General features: G+C 41.0%; 3 protein-coding genes across 8 annotated transcripts in view; 2 read left to right on the top strand and 1 right to left on the bottom strand.

Annotated features, from left to right (window-relative positions):
* On the top strand, positions 1-12,555 carry DIO1 (iodothyronine deiodinase 1). Of its 2 annotated transcripts, XM_065553853.1 has the most exons (5): positions 1-74; positions 1,612-1,719; positions 3,646-3,789; positions 9,246-9,445; positions 10,577-12,555. In XM_065553853.1, exons 1-5 carry the CDS (start codon positions 14-16, stop codon positions 10,640-10,642), a joined length of 579 nt encoding a protein of 192 aa, XP_065409925.1. In that variant the 5' UTR covers positions 1-13; the 3' UTR covers positions 10,643-12,555. The 2 variants fall into 2 exon arrangements, with proteins under 2 accessions (XP_065409925.1, XP_005284904.3); XM_005284847.5 differs by lacking the exon at positions 1-74 and having other exon boundaries at positions 1,299-1,719.
* On the bottom strand, positions 12,344-23,529 carry IFT25 (intraflagellar transport 25). Of its 2 annotated transcripts, none has more exons than XM_024104916.3 (6): positions 22,694-23,529; positions 20,385-20,496; positions 16,319-16,425; positions 15,429-15,497; positions 12,989-13,032; positions 12,344-12,555 (listed from the first exon to the last, which is right to left on the bottom strand). In XM_024104916.3, the coding sequence occupies exons 1-6, from the start codon at positions 23,082-23,084 to the stop codon at positions 12,448-12,450; spliced, it is 831 nt and encodes a 276-aa protein (XP_023960684.3). In that variant the 5' UTR covers positions 23,085-23,529; the 3' UTR covers positions 12,344-12,447. The 2 variants fall into 2 exon arrangements, with proteins under 2 accessions (XP_023960684.3, XP_005284905.1); XM_005284848.4 differs by lacking the exon at positions 22,694-23,529 and adding an exon at positions 22,293-22,433.
* LRRC42 (leucine rich repeat containing 42) overlaps positions 22,388-23,572 on the top strand; it is a 9,863-nt gene continuing 8,678 nt past the window's right edge. For all 4 annotated transcript variants that reach the window (XM_005284850.4, XM_042851436.2, XM_024104915.3 and 1 more), the window contains exon 1: positions 22,388-22,527. The gene's annotated coding sequence lies outside the window, so the exon portion shown is untranslated. The remainder of the gene's footprint in view (positions 22,528-23,572) is intronic.

Here is a 23,572-nt window from a genome sequence, read left to right on the forward strand (position 1 = left end):
GGTAGTTCATGCTATGGGGAGGGGCCCAGTAGGAACAGTCTGTCTGCCAGCGCCATCCCCCCGGGGAAAGGCGGGTTTGTATAATCCACATACACAAGCAGTAGCTGGCAGCGTGCTCGGCAGCTGTGACCAGCACGAGCTGGGCAAGTCCCCCCCCCCGACACACACACACACTCATGCCAACAGAACCTTTACATACATGTATCAGAGTAGCAGCCGTGTTCGTCTGTATCCCCAAAAAGTACAGGAGTACTTGTGGCACCTTAGAGACTAACAAATTTATCTGTACGAGTAAAACTAAATTTGTTAGTTTCTAAGGTGCCACAAGTACTCCTGTTCTTTTTACAGACATGTAAACATCCTCAGCCATTTGCTGCTTCGCAGCTCACAGAACAACTATTGCAAGAATTGTTACAGATTTTTTAAAAAGGGACTATTTCTTGTATCGCTTCACTTGTAAAGTCAGATAGTCAGGATTTTATTTTATTTCTTTGGTGAGTAGGGGTAGGAGGGAAGGAGTAACAGGGCAGGAGGGAATCAAGCGATAGTCCTGATATTTTTGTAGGCTTCAAAACATTCTTAAAATCGTTTTTTCGGTAATCTATGTAGCATTCCCAGAATGCAAGGATTTACTGGGGTGAGCTGCGTAACTCATGCTGATAATTTTTTTATCATACTGACATATATATATATGAATACTTTTCTTTCTTTCTTTCTTTCAGGAATTATGTTGAAAGGATTTGTAGAAGAAGGGGTTAAGCCTTTAATGACAATAGCAGGGAATCATGGAATGTTTGCTGAACATATAGAGCCTTTATTGGTTAATTAGCTAATGTTTCTACAGTGCTTTGAAAATGTAAACTCTTATATAAGAGCTAAGGTGGTAGGGCCCAAACCTTGGAAATTTATTCATGTACTTAACTTCAAGCACAAGTAGTCCCAGGGACTTAAGTAGGACTACTTATGTGAGTAAAATAAAGCAAGTGCTTATTTTCAGGATTGGGTCCCAAGTTATTACCACCTTTATTCTACCAGCAAAGCATCCAGTATGTAGTCAGTCCTCTCATTTGTAATGCATGGAATGCATTTGGGAATAAGCCTTAGATGTGCATTAGTACAATTAACAGTAATAAAACATTCTTTATTGCAATTAACATCCTGATTTATTTTCAAGAGACACAGTGTAGTAGTGGACCATATTCTGGTCTCATTCACACCCTGTGCACTGACGTGAGTGGGACTGTGGGAGGGTAGAATTGGCCAGACACGTGAATGACTTTCCAGCCACTATCCCCTTAGCCTCAGCCTCATTTCCCCTCCTCCTTTACCTTTGCTCCAGCTCCCTTACACTGTTTTCCTTTGGAAGCAGTCTGTCTGCCTCTGACAAAATGTTCAAAATCAGGGTAATTATACAAAAGACCTTGATTCTTTTGTATGTATCGCTGTGTGTTGCTGTTGGTAAAATGCTGATGATATTGTTCCCGGAAATGATGAAAAGATATATTCTAAAACAGGGGCAAAAGGGCAGCATAGGCACGAATCCAAATTTCAGCTATGAGAACTGGGGTCCGACTTTCTTCAGCTTGAAATATTTACTCTTTGTTTTGAAAGTGAAGTGGAAAAGGCTGGAAGATGAAGCATTTTTAGGACATAATGCTCCCAACACCCCAGTGGCAGACTTCAGGGATGAAATGCATCACATCTTGGACTTCATGCAAGGTCAGTAAAATCATCCAAATGGGTTGGGTCCTTATGGTTAGGATGGTAAATTAAACAGACCATTATATTCAAACAGTCTGAGACATGTTGGCTGGAGATTGGGGGGCTAAGTGATGGTTAGAGGGTTCAATTACAGTGTCTGCAAACCAGTTTAGATTAAAAGTAACTATCTGCAGAGGGATTTGTTAAATAGAAAAGAATATATCACATTCTAACACTGGGGTTTCTCAACCATCTGGTGGTTTTAGAGAAAATCTGTGTGTTTGTCTTTGCTAATGCACTATTACAGTTTTCTAATGCATACAGCTATTTGTGGCCTGCTGTCATGGATGTGGGGGGGGGAGCATCTGTTTACTGAAAACCAATACAATAACTTGTCATGGTGAAAGAAGAGGCAAATATAACCAGAACCATGTACTTAATATATTTTGTATACTGTTATACACAAGTGGAGAAAGCCTGTACACCACCATCATTAATCAGATTAAAGTCCAGAAAATGGATGATGTTTGTTACAAAATAATGCTGAGAGAGAAAAATTTGGTTTGTACTTTGTCCTCCACTTTGATCTTTGTAGCACACATTCTTAATCATTAAGCTGCACGGTCTAGTACCCAGTATATTAACCAGGGCTTAAAAACCCCAAACAACATAATTTCAAAATTGATATAGCATGCTTTGCATATCAGAAAGGTATCCACAATGTATTCGGAAGTGGGTCCAAGCTTAGACCTTTTCAAAATGTGATAAAATGATAGCATCAGATTTTGAAATTAAGCACAGCCAATAAGGAGATCGTATACAATTTCAAATTACATTATATGACCCTGGACTAAAATAGATTTTTTTAAGTCCTTGGAAGCACTCTTAAATCAAGGTCCTGCAAACACAAGAAAGTGTTCCTCTAAATATTTGTGCAGAGGCTTTTTGTTAGGTCCATGCATAAGCGTTTGGGGGATCTGGCCCTTAAGCACTAAGCAATCTGGGGCAGGAAACATTGACTTCTGTGGCTTGTACAGCAGTTGTTTAATAAATAATAACAACAAATAATTAAAGTTCTGTCTGGACAAGAAAATTGCTGAATCACATTTAAATCATGAAAGCCTGGGATGCATTATCAAAAATATGGCTAAAGTTTTCAGATCTGGATGTCTGTAACTAGGTTCCCATGACAAAATGTAGGCACCTAAATAAAAAGGAACCGATTTTCAGAATCTGTAACATCCCCTGACATCAGCTGGAGCTGTGGGAACTCAACATTTCTGAAAAAGCAAGACATTTGTAATTAGATGCCTAAAAATGCATTTGAGAGCCTAAATTTAGGCATTCTAGTTTGAAAATGTGGGCCTTCGTGGGGTTTATTCTTTAAGGAACATGCAGAATATTTTTTTAAGTACCTTCATACTAATTTGCTTTACAGTAGCATTTAGAGACCTCACCTGAGATTGAGAGCCCATTGTTCTAGTTGCTGTACATACATTTAGTAAAACAGAGCTCCGCCACCCCAAAATGCTTACAGTCTAAGGCTTGGATCCTGCAATGAACTCCATGTGGGAAGATGCCTGCGCCTGTATGGAGCCCCATTGACTCCACTGGGGCTTTGCGTGGGCATAGGAGTCTGTGTTCATAAAGCTTATTGTAGGATTGGGGCCTGAATAAACCAGACAGGGCCAAGGTGGGAGAAGGAAAGCATTACTATGTCGATTTTTACATACTGATACTGAGGTACAGAGAAACTAATAGCCTGATTTTCAGAAGAGCTCAGCACCTTTGAAAAATCAGGTGATCAGTGTGACTTGCCCAAGATAATACAGGAAGTGTGTGACAAGGCTAAGAATGGATCCCAGATTTGAGCCCAGGCCTTAACCCTAGCCCTGTCCTTTCTCTCATCACCCGATTAACATGACTGTTTCATGTCTGTTACAGACAACAGGCCTTTAGTCCTGAATTTTGGAAGCTGCACCTGACCTTCATTTCTTTTCAAATTCAGCGAGTTCAACAAGCTTGTTGAAGATTTTAACTCCATAGCAGATTTCCTTATAATCTATATTGAAGAAGCTCATGCAACAGGTACAGTATAGAAAGCAACACATATAAATGTATGATGAAGCATAAAGATATGGATCCTTCTGTCTGAATCATGGTGGGGGAAGGGCTTAACCGCTCTGGAGCTTCTGGTTTATGTTTTATATTCCTAAAAGTTCATGCTTTAGGGTTTCAGCTGGCCACCCACAGGGGTCAGGAAAGGATATTTCCCCCCCACTATAGTCTGTGGGTTTTTTTAAATCTCCTGCCTCTAAAGCATCAGAGATGGTCATAGCTGGAGATGAGACATTAGATGAGGATGGCCAGGGCACCGAGCAGTCTCTCTCTCTCTCAGGTGTTTGGCTGGCTGACTCTTACTCACATGCTCAGGGTCTAAATGATTACCATATGTGGGGTCAGGAAGGAATTTTCCACCAGGTCAGATTGGCGGTGACCTTGGGGGAGGAGGTTGCCTTCCCTGCAGCATGTGGGTGCGGGTCACTTTCCAGGATTATCTAGATATCTATCACTTAATCATTTCCCAGCCACTGCAGGGGTTTTGGGCACTGGTGCACCTGCGTCTCTCCTATTCTCTGCCTGTGGCACATAGTTTAGTCACCTCTGGGCTCTAAATCTTTGGTCTTATTTCGGTTGTTGGGTTTAGTAGGCGGGTGCTGGGTGGTGTTGGTGGCCAGTGATATACAGGAAGTGAGACTATGATCTGGTCCTTCCTTCTGGCCTTAAACTCTATGACTCAATAATACAGTATATTTGAGAGAAGAATGAAACTGCAAACAGGAAGGAAAAATCTACTGAAATTCAAAGTAACTGTGTCAACGTAAAGAACCAGTTTTGGGCCCTAATCCTGCAATCACTTGGGCACATGCTTAAACTTTACACATAAGTAGTTCAGTTGAAGATAATATGAAGATACTTGTGTGTAAAGTTGAACACATGTAAGTCTTTTCTAGATTGGGGCCCTGATCTTAGTCTGCGTATAAGCACATCAGAACATCCATACTAGATCAGAGCAGCAGTCCATCTAGCCCAGTATACGGTCTTCCAACAGTGGCCCGTGCCAGATGCTTCAAAGGGAAAGAAGAGAACAGGGCAATTTTGAGTGAGCCATCCCCTGTCGTCCAGTCCCAGCTTCTGGCAGTTGGAGATATAGACACCTGGAGCATGAGATAATAGCCACTGATAGACCTATGCTCCATAAATTTACCTAATTCTTTTTTTAACTCAGTTATACTTTTGGCCTTCACAACATCCAATGGCAAGTAGTTGCACAGGTTGACTGCACTGTGTGAACTACTTCCTTGTGTTTGTTTTAAACCATCTGCCTATTAATTTCATCAGATGACCCCCAGTTCTTGTGCTATGTGAAGAAGTAAATCACTTCCTTATTCACTTTCTCCACACCACTCATAATGTTATAGATCTCTTATCATATTCCCCCTTAGTTGTCTCTTTTCCAAGATGAACAGTCCCAGAATTTTTAATCTCTCCTTTTACAGAAGTTGTTCCATACTCCTCATCATTTTTGTTGCTCTTCTCTGTACCTTTTCTGATTCTAATATATCTTTTTTGAGATGGGCCGACCACAACTGTCCACACTATTCACTGTGGGTGTACCATAGATTTATATAGTGGCATTATGATATGTTCTGTCTATTTATCTATCCCTTTACTAATGGTCCTAACATTCTGTTAGCTTTTTTGACTGCCACTGCACATTAAGCAGCTGTTTTCAGAGAACTATCCACAATGACTCCAAGATCTCTTTCTTGAGTGGGAACAGCTACTTTAGATCCCATCATTTTGTATGTATAGTGGAAATTATGTTTTTCAATGTGCATTACTTTGCAGTTATCAACATTGAATTTCATCTTCCATTTTGTTGCCCAGCCGCCCAATTTAGTGAGATCCCTTTGTAACTCTTTGCAATCAGCTTTGGATTTAACTATCTTGAATAATTTTCTATCTTCTGCAAATTTTGTCAGCTCACCGTTCTCCCCTTTTTCCAGATAATTTGTGAATATGTTGAACAACATTGGTCCCAGTACAGATAGTTGGGGGACCCCGCTATTTACCTCAACATTCTGAAAAATGACCATTTATTCCTACCCTTTGTTTCCTGGCTTTTAACTAGTTGCTGATCCATGAGAGGACCTTCCCTCTTATCCCAGGACTGCTTACTTTGCTTAAGAGCCTTTGGTGTGCGACCTACTCAAAGGCTTTCTGAAAGTCCAAGTACACTATATCCACTGGCTCACCCTTGTCCACATGCTGGTTAACACCCTCAAAGAATTCTAATAGATTAGTGAGGCATGATTACCCGCTACGAAAAACGTGTTGACTCATTCCCAACATATTGTGTTTATCTGTGTGATAATTCTGTTCTTTGCTATCTTTTCAGTCAATTTGCCTGGTACTGAAGTTAGGCTTAATGGCCTGTAATTGCCAGGATCACCATTGGAGCCTTTTTAATAATTAGCATCACATTAGCTACCCTCCAGTCATCTGGTACAGATGGTGATTTAAGCGACATGTTACGTACCACAGTTAGTAGATCTGCAATTTCATATTTGACTTCCTTCGGAACTCTTGGGTGAATACCATCTGGTCCTAGTGACTTACTACTGTTTACTTTACTGTGTCTTTAGCTAGTTGCTCTTCAAATTCTTTCTTGGCCTGCCTAATTATGCTTTTACATTTGACTTGCCAGAGTTTATGTTTTTTTTTTATTTTACTCAGTAGGATTTAACTTCTAAATTTTAAAGGATGCCTTTTTACCTCTAACCACATCTTTTACTCTGCTGTTTACCCATGGTGGCATTTTTTTGATCCTCTGTTCTTTTTTTTGGGGGGGGGGGGGGGGAGAGAACAAGGGGGTGTGCTATATTTAGTCTGAGCCTTTCTTGTGGTGTTTTTAAATCATTTCCATGCAATTTTTAGGCATTTCACCCCTGAGACTGTTCCTTTTAATTTCTGTTTAACTAGCTTCCTAATAATTTTGTGGTTCCCCTTTTTGAAGTTAAATGCTACTGTGATGGGTTTCTTTGACAATTTTCCCCCTGTGAGGATGTTAAATTTAATTATGTTATGGTCACTATTACTGAGCAGTTCAGCTGTATTCACCTTGTGGACCAGATCCTGTGCTCCACTCAGGACTAAATCAAGAATTGCCTCTCTTCTTATGGGTTCCATAACAAGCTGCTCCAAGAAGCAGTCATTTATGATGTCTAGGCATTTTACCTCTGGATCCTGTCCTGAGGTGACATATACCCAGTCAATAGAAGGATCATTGACATCTCCCATTACTGTTAAAAAAAAAAACTTTGGGGCCTCGTCTAGACTATGAAGTCAGCACATGTTAGTTTTTAGAAGTCCATGATAGACAAGGCACACTGCCTTTAACATGTATGAAAGGGAGGACTTTAGGCTTTAATTTGAGCAGTTTAGCACATATTAATTAAAAATATGTACTGCTTATCCATACTACAATTTTAGCTAACACCACACCATTTATCCAGGCTAGGGAAGGCCTTTGAGAACACAATCTCTGCACTCTACATTCTAAAAGTGTGACACCTTCCTATTTCTATTAAATAGTTGTGGAACAGCTGAAAATGACGTATCCTCTAGTTTTTAAAAAAGCTTGCTTACGTTACCCATTTTACATTTAAAATATTTTAATAGTATTTACATCATACCAATTTGAAGGAATAAAATGGTGTGTGCGTGCCAGCAATTGTTTGTATATTAATGAGAAAGACAGACTATCTTAATTTTCAAAATCAGTTTAAAATTTGTAAGTAACATACCCCATTTTCCAGAGATCTGAAATCTGAGATCTAGAGGACCAGAAACAGCAGTGAGCAGCAGCCAGTCAGTAGAGTTGTTAGAACTCCTGGACACTGATGGCTACCAGTTGGAAACGATATATACTGTATTTCAAATTGTACCTACAGCATCAGGGGTGCAATAATCTTCTGAAACCTAAGTATTTTAACTCAGAAAAGTTATGTGAAAAAAAAATAATTCCCTCTGTCACAGGTGTTACAATTTAACACTTTAAACTAGCTAGCAAATCCCTATGTGGTTATAGCGGATATTCACACAGCTAGAACTTCAAGATAATGAGATGCCACCTTTCATTATAAGCCTACCATAGATACACAGAGAGGGAGAGAGAGAGTGTTTCACTTTTATATCTATATAAGGTGCATATTATCATCCCTGTTTTATAGATGAGGCATAGATAAATGAAGGGCTGCATTTTTGGAAGTGTCCACTTATCTTGGGTGCCCAACTTAACAACCCTATGCTCTCATTTTCAAAAGTTCTGAGCACTCACAGAATCCCATTGATCATAGTGGGAGCTGTCAGTGCTCAAGCTCTGATCAATATCCTGTTCTTTAGGTGCCAAACTGGGCTCCAAAAAATTGAAGCCTCCCAAAATTATGTGGACAGTTATGAAAAATAGGGTTAAGTGACTTACTCCAGTGTGAATGGCAGAGTGGTATGAAAACTCAAAGTTTCCCACTTCCCATCTTCTTTATGAAGAGCTCGATACACTGTGTAGGCGTGTGACCCTCCCTTGCTGTCAATCTCAAAGAGGCCACACCTCTTTGCTACAACTGCCTTCCTGTAAGTTTAAATGTCTTGCAATTTCTTTGGTTACTCAGGTTATTAACATAGCTATTGACATTATATCATATATAGATTAATGTGCATAATGTTACAGGCAGGGCTAGTAGCACTGCCTGTTGTTGAGTTTCTCTGACACTTCCCCTTATAAACTATTTTTCAGTTGCTCATAACTTTGCCAAACTTTATCCATTTGGGCTGAAATTTACCATGCTGGGGATCTGCCTCAAGCTGGCGGATTTTAAATTTCAGAAAAATGGTTCAGCTGTTTCCAAGAACAAGGCTAGGAAAAAAATATAGTTTGCCCATATTAAAAAATTCAGCAATCTTTTCTTTGGACAGATTTAGTAGGGACTTGAAATTTGTGTGAGGGATATATATACCTTTTGCCATCCCTGTGAAAATCCACCCAAATTTGGCCAAGTTATAAACCCTTTAAAAAAAAAAAATCACGGTTAGCACATGCTCAATAGAGACGACTTTCAGCAGCTACATTTCTGAAGATCCGTTCTGAAGTGGGCATGTTCCAGCCTGGGGCTGAGCAAGACTTTCTCTGCAAATGTAGCTCTGGGCTGCTGAGAGCCATGCTGGGTTTGAGCACCTGAAAAGAGCAGGGGAATGGTGTCTCCTGTGCTCTCAATGGTATGTGATCATGTAAATGAAAACTGTATCATAATGCATATGCTCAAGCAGTCTGAATTAAGTTGCACAGGCAATCCTAATTCTGGCATTTCTTAGTGCTTGACTTTGCAACCTTGATAATGTTCTTTTAACATGATTTTTGGGGCATGTACACACACAATATATAATCACTTTTCCCTCTCTCCCCCCCCCCTTTTTTTTTGAAGATGGATGGGCTTTTAAAAACAACATTGTTATTAATAATCACCGAAACCTTCAAGATCGAAAAAAGGCTGCACAATTTCTTCTGAAAGAGAATCCTTTATGCCCAGTGGTTTTAGATACTATGGAAAACCTGAGCAGTTCAAAATACGCAGCTCTGCCAGAAAGACTTTATCTGGTGCAAGGAGGAAAGGTTGTCTATAAGGTAATGAACTCTGAACACATTACAGTGTGGTTTTAACTTTTAAAAATACCCATGTAATATCCCATAGCATATTTGATGGGCAAACAATTAACATTTTTCATTGTGTTCCATTTTTAACAACTTTACAATTAACTTTAAGCACATTTCAGAGTAACAGCCGTGTTAGTCTGTATCCGCAAAAAGAACAGGAGTACTTGTGGCACCTTAGAGACGAACAAATTTATTAGAGCATAAGCTTTTATGGGCTACTGCCCACTTCTTCGGATGCATATGCAGTAGCCCACGAAAGCTTATGCTCTAATAAATTTGTTCGTCTCTAAGGTGCCACAAGTACTCCTGTTCTTTTTAAGCACATTGTTCATTGAATAATGATTAGCAACAAAAAAGTCTTGGCACTGATGTATATTTTTGATGTATGTCTTGACTCTGCCTCACTATTTATGTAGTCCTTCCTAAAGAGATAAAGTGAAAGCATACTGAGCACAGGGCTGGAAACAAAGAAACCTTACATTCTAACTCCAGCTGTTTCCCCAACTTGTTGGTTGGCCTTAACCTCTGCATAAAAGTCTACCCAGGTGTAAAATGAGGACAATACTACTTACCTATCTCACAAGGCTGTTTTGAAGTTTGAGTTAATATTTGCATAGTATTTAGATATATAAAGTGCTAATTATTATCTGGTAACTGGAGACCATGCCCTTTTACAAGAGTCTAACTTCTATTTAATTTAGATTATCTTTCAAGTTCCAGCATTAAACTTTCTAGCAGTTAAAACCTTCTTTTACTGTGTAATTTACTATACTGATATATAGCTAAAAGTCTGTACACAAGACATTAGGACAGACTCTCTCCTGTGCTGTTTCTGCTTGGTGCGGGAGAAAGGGTGGCTATTAGGCAGTCACTTAAGGCTCCCTGATTATCTAGCTGGCTCTGGTGCAGGCTGCTCTAACCTGTGCACAGCTGGCAATGGGTCCCAAGGGTTCATCTACCAGCTGAGCAGAGTTGCAGTGCAACACACTCAGGTCACTCCTCTGGGTGGGTGGGGCAGGAGATGGCCATGTCAACTATGCACCACTGGAGACTCCCCCATAGAGTATATCTGAACAATACTGTATTTTATTTACTTTACAGGGTGGAGTGGGACCTTGGAATTATCATCCAGAGGACATACGTGCAATCTTGGAAAAAATAAAATAGGTGAACAAATCAGAATCCCCAAGAATAAAGTGGTCTATCTGGAAAAAGTGGTCCCTGAACAACTTACTCTGACCTTTTTTAAAATATATTTTTACTGCTGTTTATTTTAAAATAATTATAGAAATCAGAGGTTAAAAGAATATATACTCACCCAGCAGAAAAAGACAAGGATATAGCATGAGTTATACCTTATTCAAGAATCAGACATCAACATGGCTTGATTCAACACCATTTGAAATTAATGGAAAAGCTCTCTAAGAATGCTAGCCCAGATATGGAGTCATAGATGTAACCATCAGCTACAGGTTAGCATATAGGAAATACAAGTAAAAAAAGAGAGAGAATAAAAGGAGTACAAAAATCAAAAGTGTTTTTATAGATTTCATCGCTACCCTGTTCATACACCCTTGGACCAAAATTTTTCATATAGTGAAACTACTTGTCTCTTAAAAAAAAAATCCTGGATATTACTCCAAATGTGTAATGGCTTTCATACGCCCATTCTTAATAGTTTAGGTAGCATCTGATATAATGAAACTTAATATTAAATAACAGAAAATAAATTGTGTCTATATTCACTACACTTCGATTAGCTCAAGATTTCTTGTCATTAAAATATAAACTAGTGAGTGGAAAGAAAAATATATTTTATTCCACTGAATGCAGCTATCATTTAGTGCCCAATCCTTCAGTTCTCATGAATGTAAAATTCCCACTGAGATTAATGGGAGTTTTTTGCCTGTTTTAGGACTGCAAGATTAATCCCTTTGAGTTTTGAAACCTGGCCTTATCAGTGAAACCTTACCAGTAATACATTCTGGTGCAACGGATTCAGATAATGTTCAGTATCACAGAGACAGCAATGGTACAACGTGTTATAACTAGTCACTTTTTGAAACTGAAATCTATAAAATAAATATTAGTAATTAAAAGCCGTACAAATCGCTTGGATGAATGTTGGAGTAGGGTATTAGCAAACAAAACAAATGATTGCACACTGATCCCTCTTTTTAAAAAAAGAGGCAGTTTCTATTATTTACTGGCAGTTTTTCTAAATGTTCACTTGCACACACTCCAGCAAGTTTATGAATGAAACAATTTGTATTAATGTACATCAGCATTGGTTCTATTAATATTTGTTTATGACAGTCATAGCATAAAGCCCAGGCAGCTGTGACCTGATTTGTGAAAATATTTATAGAGGCAATGAGCTAAATAGGAGCAATTAAAATATATTAAACCATCTCGAGTGGCTTCAGCTTGGTATTTAAATATTTCAATAGACATTATAATCATCCTGTTTTCTTACCTAGGGTTCTCAGCTGATCAGGAGTACCACAAGCTAATGAATTTTGGAAGGTCATATTTTAGGGTTGGGGGAATGGCCTCAAGTTTGACTGTTTCAGACTTTTATTTTTTCTGTGAGGGAAATATTTTACAGAGAAACAAATATTCAATGGCATTTTAAGACAATGTATCTTAAATAGCCTTTTAATTTCAACATACTGCAATTCAGAAGTGGAATCAATTATACTCCTATGTTAATGGTTAAGCAAAAAGCAATTCTTCTACATTTGTACTCTACATTGGAAAACTACAAATGTATTACCAGAGTTAATAGTTGTACTGCATTACACATTAAATTGCTGGGGGTGGGGTGGGGGGGTGGAGGGGGACGACACACATGACATACTGGAGCCATATTTTAAAAATCCATTTTAATATAATGTTTGAATAATAAATATATCCTTTATGCTACAAATATCATTACAAATAATTTTTGAGGCAATTCTTTAAATTTGGTCTTAAATATTTTCTGCTACTCCTTCTGCCGTCACTGTGTGCACTGAAACAAAATGATCAAAGGCAGATTTGATGATGAATCGCAAGTAGGTAGCTTGGAATTCAGGAAGCTGTAGAAGAGAAAAGGAGCTTATTATTTTCATTGTAATAATATACATGTTCAACAAGCTTCTGCAAAGAAGTTTAACGTTTAAAATATAACACAAGGATCAAGACATTTCTACATGCCAGTTTTCAGAGCTTTCTTGGGTTAGAGGAATCCAAAATAGCCCCCCTCTTTCCTTTGAAGCCCTGGAACTCATGAAACTTTCAAGACAATAGCTGGGCCAAGAAAGATTACCACACTTCTTCAGATAGATATTTAGCAAAGTTAGGAGCTCTAGCTATATGGATTTTTATACCATAATGTATAAGCACATATCCAAGACCTAGGGATGTATCTAAACCTCTAAAATAATACGTATTGAGTTGCGCTAATTGAAGGCATTTTTAACTAGTCTATCCACCCCTCCTACATGTGGCACTAATGCTGAATGTACTCACAGAAAATTCTTCCGTTTGAAGCGCCCCTTCTGTGTATTGTAAATCTAGAAAATAAATTTTATATCAAACAATGAGTTAATATATATACAATGCTGTAATAAGTTTCCACTGGACTTGAAAGTTCCTGGAAGTTAAGGATTGTGAGTCTACATTTTATGCAAAAATTATTAACAAGCCGATTAAAGAATACAAACAATTTTAGTGATGTTCCAATTTAAATATACAAGCAATTAAACTGGTTTTTAAAATGACTCTATGGGACATAAAAAAAACTGTGTTGCATTATACTACTCAAATATGCTTTTAATTTTTGAGTATAAGATAAAATATACAAGTAGTACTTTTAGCACTTATATAGTGCTTTTTATCTTCAAAGTACTTTACAAACAATCAATCCTCACAATTGTCATTTATGGAATTATAAGTATTACAAATAATAAATAGCCCTATTTTATAGCTGGGCATACAGAGAGTGAGATTGAAGGGCCCACCTCAGGTCACAGAGTGAATCAGTGACACAGCTGAGATTAGAATTAAATTATTCCTGTTTGAATAGGACATAAAAGGACAAACTGAGATTAAGACCCCATATTGTTGGCACAGTTCTTCATAACATCCTCAGTACACTAAATATAATTCAAAGACACAGGAATGAACATTTAATCTTGTCACATAATTTAATGTTTTCCATTTTTCTTACATGTGGTATATGGTTATGCAGTTTAAACAGCTCATCATCATCATACTTTCAGTGTTTTAGTATTATTTGTGGACTGGCAACGGCTCCGATCAAGCAAACACTTATGCACATGCTTAACTTTAGGGCTTATGCTAAAGTTAAGCACATGCAAAAACATTTGCAGGATCAAAGCCTCTGTCTTTTTAGACAAGGGTTTAGTAAATGTCAAAAATTATATCACAACTACTGTGATAACATAAAATATAGCTCTAACATTTTAAACTTTCTACTATTCTAGTTTTCATTATGCCACCATTCTCACTTGATGTCAAAGGAGCCAATACAGAGCCCAATTCTGCAAACATTTATATATAGGGCCCTACTAAATTCATGGTCCATTTTGGTCAATTTCATGGTCATAGGATTTTAAAAATCATAAATTTCATGATGTCAGCTATTTAAATCTGAAATTTCATGGTGTTGACCCAAAAAGGAGTTGTCGGGGGTGGGGTTGCAAGGTTATTGTAAAGGGGGTTGCGGTACTGCTATCCTTACTTCTGCGCTGCTGCTGGCGGTGGTGCTGCCTTCAGAGCTGGGCAGCTAGAAAGAGGCGGCTGCTTGCCAGGAGCCCCGCTCTGAAGGCGGAGCTGCCGCCAGCAGCAGCACAGAAGTAAGCATGGCATGGTATAGTATTGCCACCCTTACTTCGCTACTCCTTGCAGATCTGGGGCCTCAGTCAAGAGCCGCCACTCTCTGGCTACCCAGCTCTGAAGGCAGAATTAAGGGTGGCATGGTATGGTATTGCCACCCTTACTTCTGCGCTGCTGTTAGCGGGGTACTGCCTTCAGAGCTGGGCATCTGGCCAACAGACGCTGCTCTAAAGCTGCCCAGCTCTGAAGGCAGTGCAGAAGTAAGGGTGGCAATATTGCGACCCCCCCCAAAAAACTCCCTTTTAGGTCAAGACCCCCAATTTGAAAAATGCTGGTCTCCCCCATAATCTGTATAATATAGGGTAAAAGCACACAAAAGACCACATTTCACAGGGAGAGACCAGATTTCACGGTCTGTGACACGTTTTTCATGGCCATGAATTTGGTAGGGCCCTATTTATATACACAGCAACTCTACTTCTTGTGAGCAGTCTGTTGGAATCAGTAGGACCACTCTCATAAGGAAAGTACTTGTATGCATCTGTGATTGTAGGATTAGGCCCATAGTGTAACAGTTTATGGTTTTTTATTTTTATTTTTTTAAAACAAAACAGGGTTTCCTGATAATTTAAATAATGAAAATTCAAATACAAACCTAAATTTACAAAACTCAGGGTTGAGAGAAACTAACAAAAGAGTGAAAGTTTTCAAACAAAGATCAACCTCTGCCCCATCCTCAAATACCTACTGAGCACACAGCAGTACCCAATTTAACATTATCATGATTTAGATTGTTGTGCTCTGGAAAATATTTTGTCTCTTAACAAGGCAGTTCTATTGCTATACTGTTTCAAGTCACACTGTTTTTTCACATATAATTTTCATGTGGATTTCCAGCATGTCACTCTGGTAACATTGATGGAATATTAATTTTTTTATGGATTATATCGATAGTAATAAAAACAGCCAATCACAATCCTTTCCAGTATACCAAACAAATGTTATAAACTTTATTCTTCTAATGGTGTAAAGATATTAAGACAATGAGCAAATAGATAAAGGCCAACATAATTTCCACCCAATCAGAGCTGCTTCTCATTTGATTACTTACCTTTTTCGATACACACTTCAAAAGCTACTGGATCTTTAGATAAGCTTTTCTCAATCCTCAAACTCCGCACTAAAATATATTTAAAAAGAAATCAGCATAGACTGAGCACTGAAGTCTAGTTTCATATTACTGTTTTACTAATAACAACAGTACTTAACATCATGCATCACTTTTCATCTTCAAAGAATTTTACCAACATTAGCTAATTAATTTTCACAGTATCCTGTTGGGTAGGTAGGTAATCTTATCATCATCCTCATTTTACAGGTGGGGAAACTGAAGAAGAAAGTTTAAGTGATTTGGCCAAGATCAGCTAAAGCTTGAGTTCCTAAGTTCCTGGGCTCACAGTACTTTCTCTTTCATAATATCTTTTCTCACATGATTACAGAAATTTGACAAAATGTAAATAAAGGACATAGAAGTTCATACTATGAAATTAAAAAGCAACACATTTAAAACAGATAAAGAGAAAATACTTTTTGATGAAACAATTTACAGAATTGTTTGAAGCAAATTATTTTTTAAAGATCATCATTTATAAGATAAATAATTTTAACCTAGTTAATGTAACTTTGTTATACTAAACTATCAGGCCAATTTATCCTCATGCTTCAAGGCATAAATCAATCACTAGCTCAAGTCGGGGAAAATAATTCTCCTCCTCAACATATTATAACGATATAATGCACAAAGGCCAGGGCTATTAGGAAAGATGTTCGTCTTTCTCCAGCATATCCTGCTTCCCCAATTAGTTCATGCAACATACTAGCCTCAAAGGATCACTGGTTTGCTGGCTTAGCTACATTCTTGTGGATTATTTTTTAAACTATTAGCTGCAGAGTGCGATACTACTGTGAAAATTAAAACATGAAAATACATTGCGTTCTTACCTAAGTAACACTGGATTGTGAGTTTGCTGATTTTTACACATTTATGAAAACTAATAATGAATTCCTGGGGGAACATTCCTGTTGTTGTCCAAAACGTTTCTGAACTTCTGTTGTTTAAAAAAAAGCAACATGACTTTTTATTTGTTACATTAAGTATGATATATTTATAAAAGAATGAGATCTGCAAAGTAATTTCTATTTAGGCTCCTCTGAAAAGGAACAATATATATCTGAAGATCCATTACAATATCAATGTTTACCATATCTCCTCTCTCTCTTACAAACAGCCTCTATTTCCTTTACTGCTCGCAAGTCTGTTCATCACAGAATATTCCCAGATACTTGAATCTCACAGGCCACTCAGTTCAACAGCCTGTCTAAAATTTGGGTTTGAGTGACTCTCACCTAGCAAGAGCCTATTTAGATTAGCTTCGTTGTTATTCCCTCCCTTCTCCTTTCTGCTGCATTTCTCAATAACAAAAAATTCTGGCACAGTTAGACAATTCATACCTGCACATTACACCACAACTGACCCACCCATTATGATACAGTCTTAGTTCCATGACCACGTACTATTTTTCCACAGAACCCCCGCCTCATTCAGTGCACAAGATGGATGGTGCTTTGGGAATGAATCAGGGTTGTTCAGTGAAGGAGGCTGTTGTCTGTAGGATCCCTGCTTCATTTGTTGCAGACGTTGAAGGTGTCTAGTGAATGAAGTGGAAGACTGCAGGAATAGAAAGGATGGTCTTATATATAAGGCAGATGAATGGTGCCCTGGAGAAATGGATTCTATCCCTACCTCTGTCATCAGGGCTGGCTCCAGGCACCAGCCCACCAAGCTTGTGCTTGGGGCGGCACCTGGAGGGGGGCGGCGCGGCGCTCTGGCCCCCGGGGAGAGCGGGGCCACGGCCGGGCTCGCCGCCCTCCCCCCGGCGCTCTGGCCGCCCTCCCCCCGGCCGCCGGGGGGGGGGGGGCGGGGGCGGGCGGCCAGCGGCTTTTTTGCCTGGGGCGGCAAAAAAGCCAGAGCCGGCCCTGTCTGTCATAGATTTCCTATGTGATGCTCGGCAAGTCACTTAAACCAAACTTTTCACAGATGGCAACTGTGATTCCTCATTTTCTGGGTGCCAACTTTAGATCCTGGGACTGAGCACTCACAGCTGCAACTGAAGTCAATGGAAGATGTGCTTTAAACATATAAAGTGCAATAAAATATTAAGTACTCTGAAAAATCAAGCCACAGGCTGTCTTCTATTAGGCACCCACAATTATTGGACATTTTTTACCTTACTGTCTCTGTGCCTCAATTCCCCATCTGTAAAACGGGGATAATAATGTCCCCTCATCTCACAGGGATGTTGTGAAAATTAAGTACTATTTGTGAAGCATTCAGATACTATAGTGAGGAGCACCACAGAAAAATCCATAAGGAAATTAATAAGAATGGCCATACAGGGTCAGACCAATGGTCCATCTAGCCCAGTAGCCTATCTTCCAACAGTGGCCAATGAACAGAATAGGGCAATTATCAAGTGATCTATCCCCTGTTGCCCAGTCCCAGTATCTGGCAGTCAGAGGCTTAGGGACACCCAGAGCATAGGGCTGCATAATAATTCTGTCTTCATAGATTCATAGATTCTAGGACTGGAAGGGACTTCGAGAGGTCATCGAGTCCAGTCCCCTGCCCGCATGGCAGGACCAAATACTGTCTAGACCATCCCTGATTGACATTTATCTAACCTACTCTTAAATATCTCCCGAGATGGAGATTCCACAACCTCCCTAGGCAATTTATTCCAGTGTTTAACCACCCTGACAGTTAGGAACTTTTTCCTAATGTCCAACCTAAACCTCCCTTGCTGCAGTTTAAGCCCAATGCTTCTTGTTCTATCCTTAGAGGCTAAGGTAAACAAGTTTTCTCCCTCCTCCTCATGACACCCTTTTAGATACCTGAAAATTGCTATCATGTCCCCTCTCAGTCTTCTCTTTTCCAAACTAAACAAACCCAATTCTTTCAGCCTTCCTTCATAGGTCATGTTCTCAAGACCTTTAATCATTCTTGTTGCTCTTCTCTGTATCCTCTCCAATTTCTCCACATCTTTCTTGAAATGCGGTGCCCAGAACTGGACACAATACTCCAGCTGAGGCCTAACCAGCGCAGAGTAGAGCGGAAGAATGACTTCTCGTGTCTTGCTCACAACACACCTGTTAATACATCCCAGAATCATGTTTGCTTTTTTTGCAACAGCATCACACTGTTGACTCATATTTAGCTTGTGGTCCACTATAACCCCTAGATCCCTTTCTGCCGTACTCCTTCCTAGACAGTCTCTTCCCATTCTGTATGTGTGAAACTGATTTTTCCTTCCTAAGTGGAGCACTTTGCATTTGTCTTTGTTAAACTTCATCCTGTTTACCTCAGACCATTTCTCCAATTTGTCCAGATCATTTTGAATTATGACCCTGTCCTCCAAAGCAGTTGCAATCCCTCCCAGTTTGGTATCATCCGCAAACTTGATACGCGTACTTCTTTGCCAATATCTAAGTCGTTAATGAAGATATTGAACAGAGCCGGTCCCAAAACAGACCCCAGCGGAACCCCACTTGTTATGCCTTTCCAGCAGGATTGGGAACCATTAATAACAACTCTCTGAGTACAGTTATCCAGCCAGTTATGCACCCACCTTATAGTAGCCCTATCTAAATTGTATTTGCCTAGTTTATCGATAAGAATATCATGCGAGACCGTATCAAATGCCTTACTAAAGTCTAGGTATACCACATCCACAGCTTCTCCCTTATCCACAAGACTCGTTATCCTATCAAAGAAAGCTATCAGATTGGTTTGACACAATTTGTTCTTTACAAATCCATGCTGGCTATTCCCTATCACCTTACCACCTTCCAAGTGTTTGCAGATGATTTCCTTAATTACTTGCTCCATTATGTTCCCTGGCACAGAAGTTAAACTAACTGGTCTGTAGTTTCCTGGGTTGTTTTTATTTCCCTTTTTATAGATGGGCACTATATTTGCCCTTTTCCAGTCTTCTGGAATCTCTCCCGTCTCCCATGATTTTCCAAAGATAATAGCTAGAGGCTCAGATACCTCCTCTATTAGCTCCTTGAGTATTCTAGGATGCATTTCATCAGGCCCTGGTGACTTTCAGGCATCTAACTTTTCTAAGTGATTTTTAACTTGTTCTTTTTTTATTTTATCTGCTAAACCTACCCCCTTCCCATCAGCATTCACTATGTTAGGCATTCCTTCAGACTTCTCGGTGAAGACCGAAACAAAGAAGTCATTAAGCATCTCTGCCATTTCCAAGTTTCCTGTTACTGTTTCTCCCTCTTCACTGAGCAGTGGGCCTACCCTGTCTTTGGTCTTCCTCTTGCTTCTAATGTATTGATAAAAAGTATTCTTGTTTCCCTTTATTCCCGTAGCTAGTTTGAGCTCATTTTGTGCCTTTGCCTTTCTAATCTTGCCCCTGCATTCCTGTGTTGTTTGCCTATATTCATCCTTTGTAATCTGTCCTAGTTTCCATTTTTTATATGACTCCTTTTTATTTTTTAGATCATGCAAGATCTCATGGGTAAGCCAAGGTGGTCTTTTGCCACATTTTCTATCTTTCCTAACCTTCAGAGGAGGCTTTGAATAATGTGCAGTAAATTAGGCATAGGGCCACAAACTGAACAACAGGGATAAAACAAATATTGAATAGCTGTGCATTAAGTGAGTACTGGCCATCCTGTGCACTGATTAAGGCACGTGTCCTGTGGAAAAATAGTATGTGGTCATGTAATTAAATATGGTATATAATGCATATACATACAGAGGCCAAAGTAAAGTTGCACTGACAACCTTAATTTTGGTAATTCCTCACTTTTGAGTGCTTCACTTTGCCACCTTAATGTTCTTTTATTAATAATAATAATAATAATAATAAAACAATATAAAAACATAATAGCATAAAATCCAGTGATAGAACAAATGAATGTTAATGACACCAAAGCACTTTATTTCTCCAACAACCTTCACTTACATAAAGAACCAAACATCAAATCTTACCCATCAATGATGTTTTCAGGGGGGTATTTTTCATCACTTGATGTGGCTAGAACAACTTCAGCCCCTGGAGAGCTAAGGCACAGATCTGTTGATTTCATCCTTTCTTGTTGGTCTGCATGAGATCAAAAAAACCCAAAAGAAACGTTCTTAGAATATCACTGATTGGTAGCGTCTGTCCTCTTGTTGCCTAGCAGCCAAATTCAGTCTCTAACAGGAATTCAGAGAAAGCATGTTACACTCTTATGAGCAACACTCTAGTCTATCTCTTTTAAGATCTCTATGATACAACCACCGATATTTCTTGAGTTACAGTCAAAACAGTCCCCTCACACCACACTGCTGACCACAAATAGTTCCAGTTCTAAAGAATAGCTGCTTGCATTTCTAATTGTATTCTTTATTAAAACGCTTGAAATGCATTTTACATAATTAGAACATAGGTGTTTTTGACTAAGAAATATAGTGACAAGGATTTAAGTAAAAATATTTTTTTAAATCATGAGTGTTTGCTGTAGTGCTGCCAAAGTAGCCAAACTACTAATAAATGATAATATATAATTATAGTACTTTGTGCTTTTCTGTAGAACCTAAGAATCCCAGAGAACTTTACAAAAAATAGTTAAGCCTTGCAATAAATATCTTTATAAGTTAAAGTATGACTTTCCCCTTCTGGTATTCCCCCTATTTCCTCAGTATCTCTTCAGTTTCCCTATTTCTTTCCCCATTGTAGGTATTTTGGGCCCTAATCCTGCAATGAGATCTATGTGGATACAGGACCCGGGTCTTTGTCATGAGAGTGAACAAGGAATTATATGTGAGCTGGCAGGGTGATAAGACATCTAAAAAAAGTCAATGTCATTTTGGGTTGAATACACAGAGGCATTATGTCACAGAACAGGGAGCTGATAGATTCTCTCCATATGGCATTGTTGAGACAAATAAATGGATAGTTGTAGGGAGCTGAACACCAAAAAGATATAAACAGTTTTCAAGGAATTGAGCGAATGGCAACAATAATTCGGAGTCTGAAAGGACTTATTAAAGAATATTTAATAGAACAATGACTAAGGTGGCTAACTGCCTACAAGTGTTGGGAAAGGTATCCAACAAAGAAGGAGAAGAATCATTTAGGGATGTCAATGGAAAAGTCGAAGAATAGTGGGATGAAACTGAGCACATGATAATTTAGGCTGAATCACAAGAAACGTTTTCTAAGGGTGAGGTTGACTCTGGAATCATTTCCCTGGGAAGGGACGTCCATCACTTAATTTAAATTTAATCTAGTCCAAACTTTGGAAAATATGAGGTACAGGGCAATTACACTAACAGACCTCTATCAGCTCCTGGCATCCATCAGCGCCTCCCCATGTCCCCGTCAAATCCCAGAGCCCCCTCCCAATGCCCCACATCCCTTCCAAATCCCAGAGCCCCCTCCCAATGCCCCACATCCCTTCCAAATCCCAGAGCCCCTTCCCAATGCCCCACATCCCCTCACCGCCTCCCCATGTCTCCTCCAAATCCCAGAGCCCCCTCCCAATGCCCCACATCCCCTCCAAATCCCAGAGCCCCTTCCCAATGCCCCACATCCCCTCACCGCCTCCCCATGTCTCCTCCAAATCCCAGAGCCCCCTCCCAATACCCCACATCCCCTCCAAATCCCTGAGCCCCCTCCCAATGCCCCACATCCCCTCCAAATCCCAGAGCGCCCCCCCAATGCCCCACATCCCCTCACCGCCTCCCCATGTCCCCTCCAAATCCCAGAGCCCCCTCCCAATTCCCCCCCAATGCCCCACATCCCTTCCCCATACCCCGGGCTGCCTCCCACAGCCCCTCCCCATGTCCCTCCATTATCCTGTCACCCCAGCCCCACATCTCCCCTGGGTCCCCGCCCCTGGCTCAGGGACTCGCCTCTTGTCTCGGGTGGAGACGCCGCGCGCTCCCGCCTGGGGCTCCCCGTCGCTTTCTCCGCCCGCGCACGCACGCGCGCGCGCGCTCCGCTGGCTCAGCTCCCCCGGCGCGCCCCCGCTCTCCCCTTTGTGGCCCCGGGGCGCTCCCGGGGTGGGACTGGCCTGTGTCGAGCCCCGGCCCCTGCGAGCGGCCGCGCCGAGCGGGGGCTCTCGGGACGGCCCGTGCCCGGGGCCAGGTAGGTGACGGTCGGGGGGTTCGGGCCGAGCTGCTCGGGGGCCGGGGAAACTTTCCCAGCGCCCGCGAGAGCCCCAGGCTCGGAGCGACGGACCCCGCGGGGCGGGGCGGGCCCAGGGCAGGGGGCGCTGCTCCGCCAGCAGCGGGGCTGAGGGGCACGAACCTACCCCGGCAAGGGGCCAGGCCTGGGAGCGGCCCCCGCCCGAGGTGGGCTGAGGGGGCCGGGCCGGGGCCGGCTGGGCTGAGCCCGCGGCCGGACGGCGCCAGGGAACGGAGCAGACACCCCCGGGCCTGGCCTGTCTGCGCCCCGCGGCGCGGCCCTGAGCAGAGGGGCAGCAAACGCCCCGCTGGGGAAAGGTTCAGCGCAGGAGCCCCCCCGGGCCGAGCGGCGCCTGTTGCATCCCAGAAAACAGCCGCCGACCGTCCGTGGCCGCCAGGGGGCTGCGCCGAGCCCATCCCAGCGTCAGACAAAGCCAAGTCCCGCGGCTCTGCGCCGCTCCGCTCCGCGCCGCCGAAAGGGGCAGACATGTCCCCGTTTGCAGGCCGAGCCGGTGTCATGGCAGCGCCGATGAAAGCCCCGCCGCCAGGTCTGCAGCGTTGAGCAAGGAGGTGGTGCACGAGACAAACTTCTGTAGCGCTCTCACAATTTACCGCAGCCCTAATCGATCATCATGTTAACGGGCAGGCCCCAGGTGCAGCGTACAGGACTATATGAATGCAACAGTTGTAATGTACTGAGTACTGTAGTATGTAAGGTATAGCAAGCACGGTGCCCTGCTAAATGCAATCAGAGCAACACCATGTTAGTACTGATGATCAAGGAGGACGTGTGTGTGGAAAAGACCTGTCATTCTGAAGCAAAAGTCCTGAGTTCTAGTCCCCATATTTATTTTGCTGGCAGCTGGGGTGTATATGTATCATACGCAGCCACACTGTCACGATACCGTATGGGTACACTATCATGTGCTGCCTAGGGCACCAAAGGAAATTAACTTGGAATTGATATTTCCAAAATAGTATAATTTGTTTCAATTATTTATCTGGCT

The sequence above is a fragment of the Chrysemys picta genome, chromosome 8, assembly GCF_011386835.1.
Source record: "Chrysemys picta bellii isolate R12L10 chromosome 8, ASM1138683v2, whole genome shotgun sequence".
Classification (NCBI taxonomy): Eukaryota; Metazoa; Chordata; order Testudines; family Emydidae; genus Chrysemys; species Chrysemys picta.